Source organism: Eucyclogobius newberryi, unplaced genomic scaffold, assembly GCF_026437365.1.
Source record: "Eucyclogobius newberryi isolate DKJ021-1_F unplaced genomic scaffold, fEucNew1.0.hap1 SCAF_21, whole genome shotgun sequence".
Lineage (NCBI taxonomy): Eukaryota > Metazoa > Chordata > Actinopteri > Gobiiformes > Gobiidae > Eucyclogobius > Eucyclogobius newberryi.
In genome coordinates this window covers 21,824,121-21,842,964 of record NW_027315846.1, presented here as the reverse complement: position 1 = coordinate 21,842,964, position 18,844 = coordinate 21,824,121, and the positions used below count along the sequence as shown (strand labels likewise).

At 40.1% G+C, this 18,844-nt stretch overlaps 1 protein-coding gene across 1 annotated transcript in view; it reads right to left on the bottom strand.

The window, feature by feature from the left end:
• The window catches only part of eml5 (EMAP like 5), a 41,967-nt gene that overhangs the window by 11,926 nt on the left and 11,197 nt on the right, over window positions 1–18,844 (bottom strand). The window contains exons 2-10 of the mRNA XM_072458319.1: window positions 15,284–15,443; window positions 11,602–11,700; window positions 10,244–10,312; window positions 4,219–4,404; window positions 2,472–2,607; window positions 1,630–1,831; window positions 739–876; window positions 348–604; window positions 57–269 (exon numbers count right to left, since the gene is read on the bottom strand). Coding sequence (XP_072314420.1) covers window positions 57–269; window positions 348–604; window positions 739–876; window positions 1,630–1,831; window positions 2,472–2,607; window positions 4,219–4,404; window positions 10,244–10,312; window positions 11,602–11,700; window positions 15,284–15,443 — 1,460 coding nt within the window. The remainder of the gene's footprint in view (window positions 1–56; window positions 270–347; window positions 605–738; window positions 877–1,629; window positions 1,832–2,471; window positions 2,608–4,218; window positions 4,405–10,243; window positions 10,313–11,601; window positions 11,701–15,283; window positions 15,444–18,844) is intronic.

Here is an 18,844-nt window from a genome sequence, read left to right as displayed (position 1 = left end):
CAAAAAATGAGTAACATCATACACTTTTCAGCCATGGAAAAAGACGTTAAATTCACCTTTTTTGATACACGGATATCGTAAAAGTTTGACCAGTCCGTAATCATCGGCTGTTACTAAGACTTGATTGCTGAAGTTGGCATCTACAGAGTTGATGTCATTTATATCTGAATACTTGGGCCAGATTCCATTGACTTCAGGGCCCAGCACACACGTCCATGAAGCCCACTGCACCAGCTTCAACTCCTCCCTGTTGGTCACCTCCTTACCACCTCAACAAAAGACACACATTTTACTCAGAATTGATGTCCTCAAACATATTTAAATCCTTTTTGAAAACAGCTTTTTACTTGGCATCCGGTAGAAAAGCCTCCTCCCACTCCCGTCATTCGTCTGTAAGTACTTGCTGTCCGTTGACCAGTCCATGTGCGTTATAAAGCTGCTGGAGCCGATGCACTCGCCCACTTTCTTATATCTTTGCACCACGCCATAGATGTCCACAGAGTTATCGTTCGAGCCCACCGCCAAGTGCGTCCCATCGGGGGAGTACTTGAGCTCATGTATCGCCTCTTTCCTGTCCTTGACGTGGACCACTTCTGTCATATCTCTGCGGGACAAAAAGAGAACTTTGGCCTCAATTTGATGCATTCGTGTCGATACTGAGGAAATAATTGAGCCCTTTGTCAATGTCTGTTATCCACGCGGCGTGAAAAAGCTCTCATTTGGCCTGCGTGCACCCACCTGACTCGGAGGACAGTAAAGGAGCCATCTTTCATTCCCAGCGCCAAATGGATGCCGTCAGTGCTCACAGCTGCACAGCGGATGGGCTCCTCCATGTTGCAGCGGGCGATTAGCGCGTGGTCAATCAGGCTCCATATTCTGTTCACACAAAGAGGTAAAAATGGGTCTTGACCAATACCACACACACAACAGCTGGCTTACTTTTAGATTTGACAACACATTTGCACAGAATCAGTGGTGGAAAGTAGCACAGTACAAATGTAGAAATATTGTACGGCTTTTCTTCATCGATTGAGATTGCCTGAGGGATTCGTTTTAGCGTGTTTATTCCTCGAGTTAACATCCCGATTTTGAGCAAACAAAGATATATACATAAGAACAGTTTGAGGAATCTATTAAATTGAACAGAAATCAGAACTTTTGAAAATACAAATCACTACTTTTGGCGCTAGTTCTCAAAATTGGTCTGAAATACTTGTGGGTACATCATCACTTTTACCGAAGTAGTTTTATTCCTGTAGCTGTACTTTTACTTAAGTGACAAAATGTAGTACTTCTTCCACCACTGCACAGAATTAAATAAACTTAATACTCTTTTAGTTTAAAGTTAAGTTACATTTCCTGTCAACAATATAATGGAGAATATTATAGATTAGAAAAGCACTATTTTGCAATCATAGAAAATCCTTAAAAATGTCATATTGTTTATATTATGTTGCTAACAAACTTTTATTTAATTTTTACATTTTTTATCAAACCTTTATTTAACCAAGAAAATCCCACTAAAAACCTCTTTTACACAGCCAAGAGCAGCAAGTACAACGCATAGTTACAACATACACAGACTAACCAACGCACCACATGACATAACTGCTTGTACTCCAGCGTTACCTGACGGAGCGGTCGTCACTTCCTGTCATCGCTAAGGGTTTGGTGGGGTGCACAGCCAGCGCCCACAGCTCGCCCTCACAGTGACCCTGCATGATGAGGAAGGGCTTGTTGCGATCGTGGACCACTATCTCGAAAATCTCACTGTCCTGGGTGCCGACAAGAATGTGATCCCCCCGCCAACATACGCTGCGCACGGACAGCCCTAAAAACATACACAGGAAATGACAATAAGATAATAATGGACTGAACATTTGTCTTTTCATGTTCTTAACACTCATTTTCAAGATCAAATTGATAAGGTTAGTTTGTAATTTAAATCAAATGCATACTGTATAATGTTGTATAAGTGTTTATTTTACCATTATTATTAGTATTATCTTGTCTTACGCTGTTTTTATTATTTTATCTTTATTTTTTCCTCTCCTTTCCTTATTAGGAAATGAGAGGTTCTGTCTATAGGAGTTTTTGTTTATAAGAGTTTTTGTTTGTTAGAGTTCTTCTATTAAGAGTGTGTTTTAAACTTCCTATAAGTTATCTGTCCTTTTCCTCTGTATCTACCTGCGTTGCAACAATGAAATTTCCCCATGTGTGGACAATAAAGGAATATCTTATCTTATCTTATAATACAAATAAGGATGTGCATAATAAAAAGGTGCAAAGATGAGTGCAGAACCAGGAGAATGACAAATCCTACTTACTTCAAGATACTTTTGGATTAAACATAATAAATAAAATACCGCAATGTGTTTAGAAAATGTAGAGAAATACAACTAACCCATCTGTGCATTGTAGCTAAAATTACATGCTTTTCGCAGCTGGTGTAAAATGAAAAAGTAGCTTACCTTTATACCCTTGGTCGGTTTCCCTGAGATCGATGACAGTAATTGGTTTGAAGTTGAGATCCCATAGCCGGACACATCCGTCTCTGCCCCCGGTGGCAAAGCCCTCTTCACAGGCATTCATGCTGAAAATCCCTGACTGGAGGAAATGACAAACTGTCACTAAAGATCTGTGCTATAAATGAGCAGCAACTACATAACCAGCTCCAGCTACAGAACACATGACTTGTACAGCTACTCAGCCGGGCGTTCAGCTTACACGGCGTTCACATTTAGAGAGCTGCTGTGGGGAATGCTCGGAGTAACAGTGTATTAGGTTGTATTGCGTCATTTCTAAGTTTCTGATTACATTACAACATTCAAAAAGGCCTGTAAATGGGCGGGACCTCCTGATGATGGGTGTTTACAGTTTCACTTGGGATTACTCTTCTTTTCAAAATCTTGATTCAACTGCAATGTCATTTAAACCATGCATATTTTGAAAACGTATTTTTCCATTTTTAACAGTTTCCGGAACAGGATCCGCATTCTGGGAACTGTTTTCCTTGATCCGGTAACTAAACTAGATATTCAAAAACTTTATGTTCACGGTTTGGTATAATATAAACATAGAAATGTGTGTTTTAAACAAACAAAGCGAATATATGTGAAGATCTGAGCCGTATGTGTCTCTCATCTCCTCCGAGTCACTGATTTGACACTGCGCAAAAAGACGTGAGCCAAGCAACAGTGGATTTAACGTCTGCTGCTCAACTAACTAAGTTTTACTATTTCAGTATCTAATTCGCACCTGGTTTCCAAGCGCTGTCATGTCTGTTATGGACTTATATCAGTGTGCATTCGGTAAATGTGCTCTTTGACCTCTGTGTGCTGCGTAAAGGTGATAGCATCATTGTGGTTGACCGAACAGTCCTCATGTGTCTATGTTGGTGTAGTGGAGGAGAATAGCCCACAAATGCTGGTTCTGGGTGCATTTGCTGATTTGCAGGCCAAACAAGGTTGCATAGAGCTCTTTACTTGAACAACCTGTAATGATGCATGAAATTATTGTAAGTTAGGGTACTTACTTTCATCACGCACCAATGCAGTTATCAACGCCATACTTTTGGAGAGGAGTAACGGGTATAACTACAGTATAACCAGGCCTAATTACTTTGTTTGAAGGAACATGTTACAGCAGAGGGATGCTGATCAGGTGCAGGCAGCAAGCGCATGGGAGGGCATTCTGTGCTGCTGCTGCTGCTGCTGCTGCTGCATCCCAGTGCAACACACTATCTATGAAAACTTGCAAGAAAAGAAAAAAAGTGCCTCTCTTGGTTTGTTTCTTACAGAGGCCCTGAGCAGCTAGCGGGAAAAAAGAAATACATCTCAACGTACGTTTTCCCCCCCATAGCAGACCCAAAAACAGCGCAACCAGAAACTCAAACCGGAAGACAAATATTTTGAAATCACACAATTGAGCGCTTGCCTCTCGGGGCTTCCGTAGTTTCGCATTTGCTTTGACAAAAAGCAGTCATGAGAATGCACTGTCCATATTATCCCCTCCCCCATGCCAGCCCTTCACCCAGCTGTTGATCTCATAGATATCATTTAATCCTGTGTAGCAAAAGGCTGATCCTTCTCTACTGCACAGTGGAATCAAATGGAGCCCGTCTGAGCGCCGGGAGGGCACGGCTACATTTCGGGCTTCCAAGTAGCATCCACTCTGGGTTCATGGGGCAAAGTCAGAGGAATCAATCACATGACTTACCCCGTGCGCCCCCTGCACAGTCCTCATCAGATTGATCCCTTTCCACACGTAGATGTCCCCGTTCAAGGCACCGGAGTACGTTATCTCGTCCTTTGCGCATGCCAGACACAGGATGGTCTGCAGATCTCCTGTTTTGCCGAAGACGCCGCGTTTGGGTGTGAGTGCATTACCGCATAAGCTCCAAAACTGGAAACACAAACAGAGACGAGTTCACAGGCATGTCAGCTAATAATAATCCCCGGCATAATCCTATTGTCGAAATAGCACAATTTTGCAGCGAAACAGATCTCGCATTGTTTGACATTTGTAAGAATGTGAGTATAACCTCAGTGAAGGACAAATTGCCTTTTCCTGGCGTGTTTAGGGAACATGATGGGGGTCAGCGCCGTAACTAGCTGATCAGCATGCGCCCACACACATGCACACACATACACACACTCATTATTTATGGACAAGGTCATTGGGATGCACAGGCACAGTCTCGTCAGGAGCTAAATCCATCTAAAAGGCTGAGAGATACGCCCTGTCTGCACGGAGGAGACAAGATCACAGGCAGAAAACAGCCTCAAATTCAAATACTTCACCAGAAGAAGAAAAATGAGTGCCTTTAGTTGATTTTGTAATATTTCTACCCAGGTTCAAGGGCTCTGTTAAGAAGCTTTAAAATAGAAGCAGAGTCATCACACTATACTGTCCGTGGAGATCGTAGCGAGGTGACAGTGAGGGAATTCTTAAATAAGCTGGTTGAGAGTGGCTGTCAGGCACGCCTCAGTAACACTGACCTGAGCGTTTGATAGCGCCGCGTGCTAACGGAGCGGATCGATTATCACAGACGGGGATCAAGGGCTCAGACACCCACTGTCAACGCGCCTGCAAACATGGCTGTGCAGTTTTGAAGAACTTGATACAATCTGTCAGTGTTTAGCTGGAGGACTCACCGCTATGGTTACATGATAAATATTATAATGGCAATATGACCCTAAATAAGATGAGGATGTTTCCAGTGGCTATTTTCACAAGCAGGAGTGCGAGTAGTATTGAAATAAAAATGTTCTTTGTAGTACATTTCACATCATTATAAGCATGTTTTAGAGAATTTGGAGAATCAATATTATGAAAACTAGAAAAGATAATAGTAATAATTGACAATTTACTAGTATACACAGATTTATTTAGATTAGTTTAGCTTTATGGAGCTTCATGTTGGACAAACAATGGGCACGAAGACATACGAATCGGACAATTGACAGTGTGATCGACACGTTCACAATACCAAGTGCAAACAACCAGCACTAGCAATTACAGTTTTCCCAATCTTCTGGTACTTACATCACCCAAAAAGTACAAACTAGTTAAAGGAACTATTGCACTAGTATCCAACAATTAAATCTACGCCAATCCATCAATAAATACACTGCAAGTATCGGCCAGTAATTGAGAGTGTTAAGACTAATCTTAGTTAATAAGACAAAACAAAAAGGATTAAAATGTCTATTATATCTCATTTTGACTATGCAAACTTAAATCAATGCCATTAGGATGTAAATAAAACTGCTAGCTATTTTCTACACAGGGTCATATTAACCAACCAACCAAACAAAAACTCAATGAGTAATATATGATCAAAAACAGCACTGCGTTTTATTTTTGTGCAGTTTTCCCTTTTTCATCAGGGGTATTAAATAGTAGCTTGGTGATTTGTCAGGTTTTAACACCAGATGCTCTTTCTAATAATTGTGGCTGAAGGCATTTACAAAAGATGAAACTGGTAATTCTCTGGTTGAAAGGTAGATATTTTGGTTGCCAGTGTTAGAAATAACCCCTGCAAAATGTTGGTATAATACATTTGACATCATCATAGTGGGCGAGACAGGAAGGTGACAGTATGATTGTGCGTGATAGATCGAGGCACAATTTTTAATGCAAATTATGGCACTGCTAAAGTCCATCTAGATTCCAATGCTGTCAGTCCCAGTAGTGTAATAATCAGTAGGAACGGGGCAACATCTCATGGGATAAAATTGCCACAGGATTGTGCACACATGAGGAAAATGATCTCTGATGTGTTTCCATTTGGCTTGGACAAAAACAGTTACGCTTTTTTGTGAAGCTGTAGTTTCAAAAAGCAGCGCGGCGATGAAAGCAAAACCCATGAAATACAACAAATTATGTTTCGTCTCGTACTCGCCGAGCCAATCTTCTCTTGTGGAAATTGTTTCTCTTCCTATCCCTACTCAGTTGTGATTTCTGTTCAAAATATGGCAGAAAATAGGTTGCGTTCACATTAGAATTCAATGATGTCATAATCTCAGATGGTGGGCAGGGCCTAAGTAACTCATAGTGCAGGAGATTTACAGTTTTTGAAAGAAATCCAAATTAGAAATCCCCAAACTTTGACACTCGTTATTATTTGTTGCCTTGAAAAACTTATAAACTTATGGTTTAAAATCCTTTCAACTGAAAAAGTCACATATTTAGAGTTGAATTGCATCACTATCTGAGACTATTGTGAAAACATAATTAACTTTTGTTCACTTATGCTGACATTGAACTATGTGTCAGTCAATTATCAGTTTTTAATCAGTTTTTGTTTCATGTGGATCGGCCCAGTAGTTACAAAAATATGAACCATAAACCAGGTCAACAAATTTGACAGTTCAATAGCAAATTCTACCATAAAATTTTGACTTTTTCCAGCTCAATTTTAATCTATTTTACAATGCTGTTTAAAAAAAAAATCACAATGTTTTTCCAACACTAAAAAAAGCAGAGTTCGAACGTAAACCAAGTCTGCAGTCCTTAGAAAGAGCGTTGCCTTTATGGGTCATCCTGTTGGGAGTAAATCGAGGATGGATACATACAGGACGATTGCACAGCTCTCCCTGACTGCACCTGATAAGGCTGCGAGACACGAGCACCCTGGGTAATCCTGGGGGTGCTGAATTACAGAGAGAAGAGCGAATGTGAGTAGGTTTAACGATAAGACCAGGAAAGAAAGGCAACAGGGCATATATATATATATATATATATATATATATATATATATATATATATATATATATATATATATATATATATATATATATATATATATATATATATATATATATATATATATATATATATATATATATATATATATATATATATATATATATATATATATATATATGAGCTCCGGTGTACCATGTAGAAGCAGTTCATATCAGCGCATGCAGCACTCACAGGACAGGACTGGGAACGAGGGCCCGAGCTCCTGTTAGGATTAGCGGGACGTCATTAGCTACCTTCAGGAAGCTCTCAGAATGAAACCACTTTAAATCTTAATTCATTCACACAGCTCAAGTCACTGGTGGATGCACTGGTCTAAACCCTCACCCACCCTTTTAGGGAAATGGGAGGTTTTGTCTATAGGAGTTTTTGTTTATAAGAGTTCTTCTATTGAGAGTGTTTTTTAAACTTCCTATATTCTGTGATCCGTCCTTTTCCTCTGTATCTGCTGCGTTGTATCAATGAAATTTCCCCATGTGTGGACAATAAAGGATTATCTTATCTTATCCATCTGAACAATACCATTCTCCTGCAAAGCCACACGGGCCCTGAATGAGGACGCCCAAAGAGCTGAGTGCTGCACTTACAAGGGGTCATGTCCCATCCAGCCCTGTGATGGCATTAACTGATTTTCTACATATCTAATCTTATTTCAAGAGTTCGAAATAAAACCACAAGCCCACCACTAGTTTGACCAGAGCGTAAAACACTTACAACTTTCTTTCATACATTTGTAATCGCGAGCAGCTCTTAATTGCAGTCATAGTCTTAATAGATGCGTGAGATTAAATTAATTACCACCCGATTAGTACAATAATGACAGTGGACACGTGAGCAATTGCTACACAACACTATTCTGTAACAAACTGAATGGTTAATTAACTCAAGCACATGGATAAATGTGTTAGAACGCAAATCCAATACAATAGTAAAACTAAAGGGTGATTGGAAAGTGTCTTAACAGACATTATATGGACAAATCTGCAGCATCTGTACAACAGATTGTGAGTATGTATGCATTGAATGTACATACTGTATAGTGACAATGGCAACTGCAGTTTTGCAGTGGGTTGAGTGGTCTCATATGTACTGTATGTAGCTGAAAGAGATTCCATAATACTATGTACAATATATACACACTCCAAATAAATTAAACTGCGTGGTATTAACAACAAACCTAAAAGTAGTTTTATTCTTATTTTACACTACAATATAATGGAGCACAACGTAACAGTATTCCAAGTATTGAGAATACAGTGCTCTGATTGGAACATGCATTTCAAATTATTCTTCCTGATTTTTCATGTAAATGAATGCTATCTTAGTCATACGGTCTTATTTCTGGTCTAAAACACTGTGAAGCTGATTGCTATAGGACAAATAGAGCACATGGAGTCATCTTGATCAAAGGCCAATTGGCCCCATGTGTAACACTAGAGGGGCTGCGAGTGAGGGAGCACACTGGGCCCTTGTCAGTCAGAGGTTGTGTTTGCCTCAGCCTGCTACAGTCAGTGGATTACTGGGGCTAAATCTGCACCATTCTCTCTCTGCTATAATCGCTGAGCGCACACTGGGCTGGGGAGCAGATGTCACATGGTCTACAAGGGCAATGCCGGGGGAATTATATGGGACAATGGCTTAGGTCTCAAGAAAGAGGCAGAGCAAGTCAAAAGGTAAGATTGTTTAGGTTAAGCGTTGAGAGAGCATCTCTGGGGGAAAATTCTCACCACTAAATAGGCTAAAGATATGGCCAAATGTACAAACAGTCACGCAAGAAATTATTTTAAAAGCCAGATATCGGTAAAGGCAAAAATCTGTTTTGGCAACAGCAGCAAGCCAAATACTGAATATCAATACTGGCTCAAAATAATCATATAGGCCTATCCCTAGTAATCTGGTTCATGCCAAATGAATTCTCGTGACATTTGTTTCATAAACTCTTGGGGCTGGCGCTGTTTGGTTTGAGCCCGGCCGCTGTGAGTGGCTGACCAATCACAACGCAGCATGGTAGTTTGAGCAGTCAAGTCAAAAGGTCGGACCTAAACAAACATGGCGCCACCAACAGACTTACTTTGGCCTATTTCAGCTGATTCACAGACTATTTTGCTTTTTTAAAAACATGCACATTGTGTAGGTTATATCCCCAGTGCAGACACGCTGGTACATTGCCTCCTTCTGTGTACAATACATCAATAATCCATCTATTCAGTGTGTCTGACAACCTCAAAAGGTATGAAATTCAGTTTTTGTGAACTGTCTTTTTGGTTACACATTCAGTAAAAAGTTGTACACAAAACACAATTTTAAAAAACACAAGCAAGGTTTAATGGACAAACAAAAACGCTTCCAGAAATGCTGTAAGAATGATGACGTATGTAACTGGGTTCTGCCTTCCTCTAAGTTTGGGAAATGCAATTGTTACACAAACCTTGGGAATATAACCAAGAACCAAAGGATTTCTCTGCATTACAGCAAAATTATTGAACTTGGGTTTTATCAAAACTAGTATAAGACCACATAAAAAGTTAGACTGGACAATATATTGCAAAAATATGAAGATAGCAATATTGACAAACGCAGATTCAGAATTAATTAAACTAAACTTGCTGTATCAAAATGTATATTAAATGCCACAACACAAAACATAATTATAGACAATTGATTATGTTTCTCATATTGTGCAGATTTAAAATAAATTACTATTATTAATACTATTTTATGTTGTATGTTTTTTGCTATGATTGTGCTATCGAAATCAATATCGAGTATCAAGCCTATGCCTGAGTATCAAAATCAAGTTTGAAATTCTAGTATCGTGACAACACATTTAAATATGAGACATTTATGTACGTTAAGTGAATTACAAGCACAGACATAGCATAGCAGTAGAAATAGCATAACTCTGAATGATTTTGCACAAGAGGTTGAGATGTGCTCATTTTCTCTTTCATACGTGACCAGGACACAGACTTACCTTTATATGTTTCACACCACAGCTGACTAGCTTGCTCGGCTGGTACAAATCCCACGATATGTCAAATATCTATGAAGAAAAATAAATTATGTTAAGCCAGGGGAACTCAATTTTTTTTGTTGATAACCTCCGATTTACGTGTACATTTGGATTACCATACTAAGCAATCAATACAGTTTTATTTAGTGGAATACAAGTCGCGCTACAATTTCAACATATTAATTTCCCTCATATTACAGTACATAGTATTTTTTCCACACATATACATTTTTATTAGTCATAGAAAACCCTGATATGCCCTTAATTTGTCAACAGATTAGATTGTTTATGGTGGTTGGATTAGTCTGTTCCTGCAAACAAGTCATCTTAAGTAAACGTGTTTAGTTCTGAATATAAATGATCATTTTTGGCAGAACAAAACATAAAAAATAAAAAAGTAACTTGCACCACACCAAATCAAGATTAGTTTGCGTGTGTTTACATGCACAAGAAAAACTCCTGATAACATGTGTCATTTAATTAGTTAATTCATAGAGTAACTGTTGTATTCGGAAGACAGAGTACAATGCATTTCAAAATAACTTAAATTTTTGTCTTTGTCACATTAGTTTGTACCGTTTTTCCTTTTTTCCTTTTTATAACCTGCACAAGTGTGAACAATCAGAAAGAAATCAGATCGCCCACATCAGATGTAACAGTTTATGTTCAATTTAAATATATAATCATCATATAATTATCAGAGCTTTGGTGTGCCTGTAAACATAGCCATGAACAGTTTATAGTGTTTTTTTGTGTTGCATTTGTAATATATCAAATGTAGACTGATAGAGACACTTGTAATTCTCTGTCCATATAACAGCTGTAAATAAGAGTGTCACTATTGTTATTATTATTATATAGAATAAGAGGGTTTTTCTAAGAGTTTTTTTCTAAGAGCTTATAAGAGTATATTTAATATGTTTTTTAGTTATCTGGTATTCTGTTATTATTCACTTCTGTACCTACTTTGTGACGCAAAACTGTGGGACAATAAAGGCTGATCTTATCTTATCTTAATGCCTTGGCAGAGGTCCGTCTCTCCCAGTGCTTCTGTGTGTTCACACAGAGGAAGACCAGAACCACTTGCACCGTCTGTGCTGTAAAGTGTAGGCTGAACCACCAAGCGACACATATTTCATCCTTTTAGAAAAACTCTCTTTCATTAGCAGCACATACTCTCAGGCTGACTCGGGGCGTTTCGCGATCAATCAGGCCTAACTCGCTAACGTCCCCCCTGGGCCCCCGGCACCATTCCTGCGTTTAGAGCTGGTCGATCCTAAGCTCGTGACAGCCACAGTGAAGGGAAGGCGATGATTTACCCTGTCTGTGTGACCGGGGGCGGCTGCCAGGACCCTCCCTCTCCTCCAGTCCCACACGCAGATTGTGTTTTTCGAGTCCAGGCCCACAGACACCAAACACTGCGAAGAGAGCAACCATTAGCATTACGTACAAAACATGACAGGCTGAACTGCTACCGCTCTGCTGCACTAATCTCACGGGAGCTATACCTTGGTGGGAGCAGGCGGAGACCACAGTGAAAGGCCTAATAAGCCATATGAACAAAATGGAGCAGTTGTCCGGCCCCTGGCACTTCCACTGAGCAGATTTGAGTGCTTTTGCAGCAGTGGAGCAGAAAAATGAGAGAGTTCTGCCTGTGTTATAACTGTTATGAATGGTATCTTTGTAAATAAACTGTTTGATTCATGTTTGGAGACGTCTGGTGAGGCAGTTGCACAAGAAGTTTACCTAAATCCATAAATCTGTTGTGGTAATGTACATACAATTGTGTAGATATGTTTAAATACAAACATATTGTGAAAAATCACCTTAAATGAACCTTTTTACAATGGTGTTTCCTCATCATTAATGTTCTCAAAGTTGTATTCAGGCTCAGAGTGCACAGAAATGCACCTATGCCCTCCCATATCCTTGTATTTAGTTGCAATTATTTGAAAAAACTCTGAGTGACACATGTAGGGTTCTAAAATGTCACATATTCACTTAAAAACACATAAATAACAATCTGCTGCTTGTCACTGTGAAACGTTACTATGAAGAGGCGTGGCTTATCAATTCTGAAGTTTTGAACAGGAAGTCAATGTACACGTTTATAGATCATTGTTACTGTGGTGTACAATGAACAAAATGCAAATGCTGATCTACTTATAGTACAGATCAATAATAACACCTGAATCTCTCTCTCTCTTAATAAATTAGATTTACTGTGGTCATACACCTAAACAACAGTCAGATTTATGGTTTATGTACAATGTGACATGGATATAACATTTACTAATATATCATAAAGCTGTATTTGTAAATATGAAATTGCACTAATGTTGCTCAATGTTTGCATAATTTGGGGAATGACTCAACCATCTTCTAATAATGATTAAAATTCTTTAGATTGTTTATCGGCGATTCTGTTCATTATTAATCTATTAAGAGATAGAGAGAGTAGTTTATATAGAATCACAAATGCTTTTAAAAACGTCCGTGGCTGCAGAGCCGCGGCGCGGTCAAATGGCCCAGCAGTTTCAGGAACCGCGGCACTGCCATATAGCCTCATGGTTAACCCTAACCTTAACCCTGACCCTTAACCCTAACCTTAACTCTAACCCTAACCTTAACCTTAACCTTAACCCTAACCTTAACCTTAACCTTAACCCTAACCTAAAACGGCGCGGTCAAATAGCGCAGCAGTTTCAGGAGCCGCGGCACAAAATAACATGGCAGTTTTAAAAACACTGTTTGCACAATTGACTGTTTAATAAAATCACAATAAAGTCAAACCAATAATTTGTGGGTGTTTATTACATTGGCATACGTGAATTAGCCTGCTGTCTTGTATAATAGCTTCAATTTTTTCACAATTTTATCATGAAAACATAATTTGAATTGCCAATATCAATATACTTTATACTTTATACTTATATATATATATATATATATATATATATATATATATATATATATATATATATATATATATATATATATATATATATATATATATATATATGTACAAGGCTTTATAATAAACTGTATTTCTCACAAACGCCTCCAGGGACATTTTTTACTATTTTAGAAGGTGGAAAGTGAATCAGATTTTGCAGATTTAGGATGCAATCTACACAATTTAAACTCTTTAAAAGCACATTCGTGTCAGGTCAGGGCCGATCATGTTTAATCTGATTATATTTTAAGATGTATTGGTCTTTATGGCTTAAGATAAAAGTTCAAAAGCTACATTTCAGTTTCATTATCATCCACTAGTGCTACATCTTCCCTGCTGCAGTGACATCCTCAACAAATGTAGTCATGTCGATGCAGGAGTTCAATATTAATACATAAATAAATAGTTCACATGAATGCCTTCCACAAAAAACACTACATTCTAAGTGGACTTGTTTAATAAATGAACCACGTCTAGCTGAGACTTTTTTCCACTGAGCAGAGCGATGGTGCTGAACTGAGAAGTGGTGCAGCCCTTCTGCTTTTAACGTTGTCACTTTCCATCTCGATCTCCGAGCCTCATCAGTCCAGCACATGGGGGTCATCTCCTGCCTGCGCTGGCAAAACGCACCAGTTACAACACTCCCCCGAGAGCCGAGCTGGAGCAGATATTGATTTTTATAGACTAAACGACATTAAATTGGAGATGTAGAGTGTAAACATGAAGATGGTGGTTCTGCAGGGAGCTACTTGGGAAGACCGTTTCAACCCGTGGAGTAAATAGCGGGGCACTTTACAGCTCCTATGCTTCCGAAACTGAACGGATGCCGAGTCTGGATGCTTTGTAATTTCCTTCTTTACACCTGGTGCTGTCAGAGCCACTGAGGCAATAGTAATAAACAGCGAAGGCCTCCTGCTAATGCCAGCTGTTGGTGCAGCGCCGCAGGAGTAATCACATGTCCATCAGGACTGAGAGCTCCAAACATCAGTCTGTGTGGAGCCTGGAAGAACTTTATTAGGGCTGTGTTTGTTTCATTGAAGATACATTTTGAAGCAATATGTATTATATCACCAAATTTCCAATAGATGAAAATGAATACAGAATTGAATTGTTTGCATTTGATGAATTCTCTTTGACAATTGGCTTAGAATCACTTTGTCAATTTAGTCAAATTTTAGCCAATTTGTATGATTTATTTTCAACAATCTTCTTTACAGACTTTTAAAGATGGTAAGACTTATATAACTTAATACAGAGGTTTGAAAATAATAGAGTTTATGCACTGACATCATTTTCATTAAAAAAATGCACAAATGCACAAAAAAGCTCAATATTCAGACTGAGTGGCAGAACTTTGAGCAACACAAGCGATAAAATGTTTCTTTGGTTTCTTTCTATTGTTTCAATCATATTAACTTATTGCTCCACCTGCTAGCTTGTTTGCTAACATCAGGGGGAGATAAAGGACCCTTCAACTCCCCCCACAATAATTAACATAATTTCCTGAACAAACAGAATCATATAATTTAAGGAGAAAAATGTAATCAGTTCCTCTGTGTGTGATCCAAAGTCCGTATCAGTGATGAATGTGAGCGAACTAGCAGTGTCACTCATACATGTTTATCTGCTTTTCTACAACTGTTTAGGTGATACATTGAAAATATCAGCTACAAACTACATATCTATCCGGTCTTTAGTTGTGTTTTTATGAGATGGACACTTTTATATTTGTTATTAGACTGTAGCAGCTCTTTCACATTGTGTGTGAGAAAATGTCATTACTCACCATTGACACTCACACTAACACTATGATAAAACGCTAAAAATGGTAAAATATACATTTGAATATAAAGAGGGACTTCCACCAACATTATAGATTGTGATACTTGTCAAATAATTTACTTATTTACTATTTGTAAAAAGAAAACTCTCCTTTGTTACCCTGTTCTAGTTTCTAAAGCATGTAGAGTATCTGTTATGTCTGTTTAGTCATGGATTCTATATGTTCATTGGTTTCTATGGTCCCTCCTTTTCTCGACATGTACCTGTCCCTCCAGGTCAAAGGCGAGGCAGGCGATCCCATGCGAGTGCACATCTTTCAGAATGGACACAGTCTGCACAGTGTAGGAGTCCCACACGCAGATGTACGGCTCCTTGCCCACCTGTCCCGTGGCCACCAGGACGCGCTCCGGGTGCAGAGCCAAACTGTGCAGCAAGAGAAGAGGACAACATCTGATTAGCCTTTACATGTGCGTGTGCTTGTGTGCTGCAGTGCCACAGGCCCAACCACTGGAAACCACTGGGGCAGACACACATCAGGCTTGTCGTGGTTTTTCCCTGGAAAAGGGCCAGCTTGATGAGACAACATGGTTCAATTACCTCGCTCATGCTCAGTGGCTTCATCTCTGCCTTTGGGTGCTCATGGACTATGAAGAAGCCGTGTTGGAAAGGCTGGGGAAGGCTGTTTCTCTCCTTTTTGTTCTTTTTTAGTGTCCTGAGGGCGGTGATGTGTGGAGATAAGATTCGCTCCATTGTGTCCCTGTTGTTTTTGGCGCTTGTGTTTCGTGCAGCATTGTTTTCTATGACAGAGGTTTGTGGCTTGTGTGTTTTTCCAGAATAGAAGAAAACACCGCCTCCAAACCAGAGGCATATACAAATATAATACTTCAGAAAGTTCTACAGCCGAAAACAGTACAATATCCTAGTATAAAGAGGACTTTCAATATTTAGTTTGATTTAACAATTTGTCTATGGATGTCAGTAAATAGTCTTTCTAGTGTGTGAACAGTTATATCAAATCAATCAATATGAATGATAAAGTAAAGTTACTGTGGCATAGACAGTAGGATTAAAACCACTTTAAAGTACAGTATTATTGACCTTTTACATTTAAATGTTACAAATATTGCGACCTGTATTATATAATAACAATTATGAATGAACTGAATCATCTTGAAAGCACTACGTGTATGTATGTATGTATGTATGTATGTATGTATGCATGCATGTACCCTTTCTACCTGCCTTCATCAGGCATCACTGACATGTTTGTGACCCTGCTACATGTTATATAATACCCTCCCTCTCCCCACCCGGACCTGGCCCTGGCTCGTCCCACCCCCACTTCCAGCTCAGTACTACTACGCCGGTCACTTGCCCCCATAGGCCCCTCCCTCCTGTCAGCAGCTGCCGGTCACGTTCCAGGCAGCGCTCACTGATTCACTGGCCCATTCCCCCTCTTCCCTTGTCATGGCCTATATTTTTCATCCCACAACTGGATAGAGTTCCCTTGAGATGAGACTCAGTTTGGCTAACTGCTTTCCAGACTTTTTTTTTGACAGAGAGAAAAATGTAGTAAAAGCTTGGAGAGGGAAGACCTCCACCAGAGCTCCTCCCTTCAGATAAGGGGTGAACAATAGTGACGAAAAGGAATATCTTGATAATTTCATCCCACGATGTTCAGACTAAATTATATCAGTCCAACAGAAATATATATACACATGTGTCTTTGAATGTATTAGTTGAGGTTGAAGTATCAGACAAGTAAAATGACAAATGAAACGCCAAATTAAGTGAAAAATAGCACTTTATACCCATATTTGGAAGCATAATATATATGTTTTACTTTTAATCAGCCCTAAACATTATACTAAATATTAAAATTTGCAGTTACTTTTGATTATGTATTATTATAATATCACATTATATTATATTATTATATAAGCATTGCTAGGTGAGAGATATTTCTTTTAAATGTATATTTCATTGTTGTTTTGGAGATATGCAAAATAAGAATATTGAGTATATAATCTATAATCAAAACTATTAAACCTGAGAACAGAAATGTCTAGTGTTATCTTTCAAACAAGGTACAAAGTAATATTTATTTTTTTCTATTTTACTGTACGATAGGGACACGCGCTGGAATCATTTTTAATTCAACTGTTTTTGACTTTTTTCGGCTGGATTTGAGCGTTTTTCGTCGTGTTGTCGTGATGTGAGCTAGCGAGCCCACCAGCCCCCCCCCCCCCCCGCGCCCTCCAGCCGCCGCTACACGTTTATATACACGTTTATATGAAAGAGGAACTTCACGAACGATCGGGACACACACTGGAATCACTTTAAATTAACTTGTTTTGACTTTGACTATTCGGCTGGATTGAGTGTTTTCGTCGTGTCGTGGCGATGTGTCTTGGCTCTGAGTCCCCCGGCTCCGGCCCCGCCCCCCGGCCGGCGCCGTACCGCGTTTACACAAAGGAGGAACTCATGAAACTGTGGAGAACAGTCGTCTTACCCGGAGATCGTCACGTTATCCCGGCGGACATCCTAAGGAAAACGCAACGAGGCAGACGGGCTGGACGTAAACTCCGAGAGAAGAGAGGAGGAAACAGGAAGTCGGTTCCCTCCGTAGTCATGGGTAACGTGAGGTCCCTTCAAAATAAAATGACGGAAATAGCGAGCCTCATGCGGTCCCAGAGGATTTATAGGGACAGCAGCGTCTTGATTTTCACAGAGACCTGGTTAACAGCAGAAATGCCAGACTCTATTGTAGGTTTGGACAATTTTCATCTGCTGCGGGCGGACAGAACGAGAGAATGCGGGAAGAAAAGAGGTGGAGGTCTGGCGGTGTATGTGAACACGAGCTGGTCCAAACCCGAACACTGCACAGTGAGGGAGCAGCTATGTAACAAGGATACTGAACTATTGGCTATTGGCATGAGGCCATATTATCTTCCCCGGGAGTTCTCACATGTGATTTTGATCGCAGTCTATGTGGCCCCGTCTGCCAATGCTGAAAATGCTTGTGAAGCACTGCTCTCCTGCACTTGTAGGCTGCAAACACAGCACCCACAGGCTCTCTTCCTCGTCTCTGGTGACTTTAACCACGCTTCTCCCTCTTCTGTTCTACCAACATACACCCAGTATGTTACCTGCCCCACCAGGAACAATAGAACATTGGACTTGTTTTTTGCCAACACCAAGGAGGCTTATTCCTCTTCCCCCCTCCCTCCCCTGGGCAGCTCGGACCACAACCTTGTACATCTGAGGCCTGTGTATGAACCCATCGTGCGCAGGCAGCCTGTGGTGTCCCGTGAGGTGAGGATGTGGTCTGCTGAGAGCGAGGAGGCTCTGAGGGACTGCTTCAGCACCACTGTCTGGACTGAGCTTTATGACCCACATGGGGAGGACATCAACACCATCACAGAGTGCATCACGGACTACATCAACTTCTGTTTTGAGAACATTGTTCCCTCCCAGACGGTGCGGTGTTTTCCAAACAACAAGCCATGGATTAACCGTGAACTGAAGGCTCTGCTGAAGGAGAAGAAGAGAGCCTTCAGGTCAGGGAACAAGGAGGAGCTGAGGACTGTGCAGAAGGAGCTGAGGAGGAAGATCAGGCAGGCTGAAGCCGGCTACAAGAGGAGGATGGAGGAGCAGCTGCAGCAGAAGAACATTCAGGGAGTGTGGAGAAGCCTGAAAACCATCTCAGGCTTCAAAATCCCCCCTGCCCAGACAGAGGGGGATCTACAGTGGGTGAATGATTTAAATGCTCACTTCTTGAGGTTTGATCGGTCACCCGCCCCTCCCCCTGCACAGCTGCATGC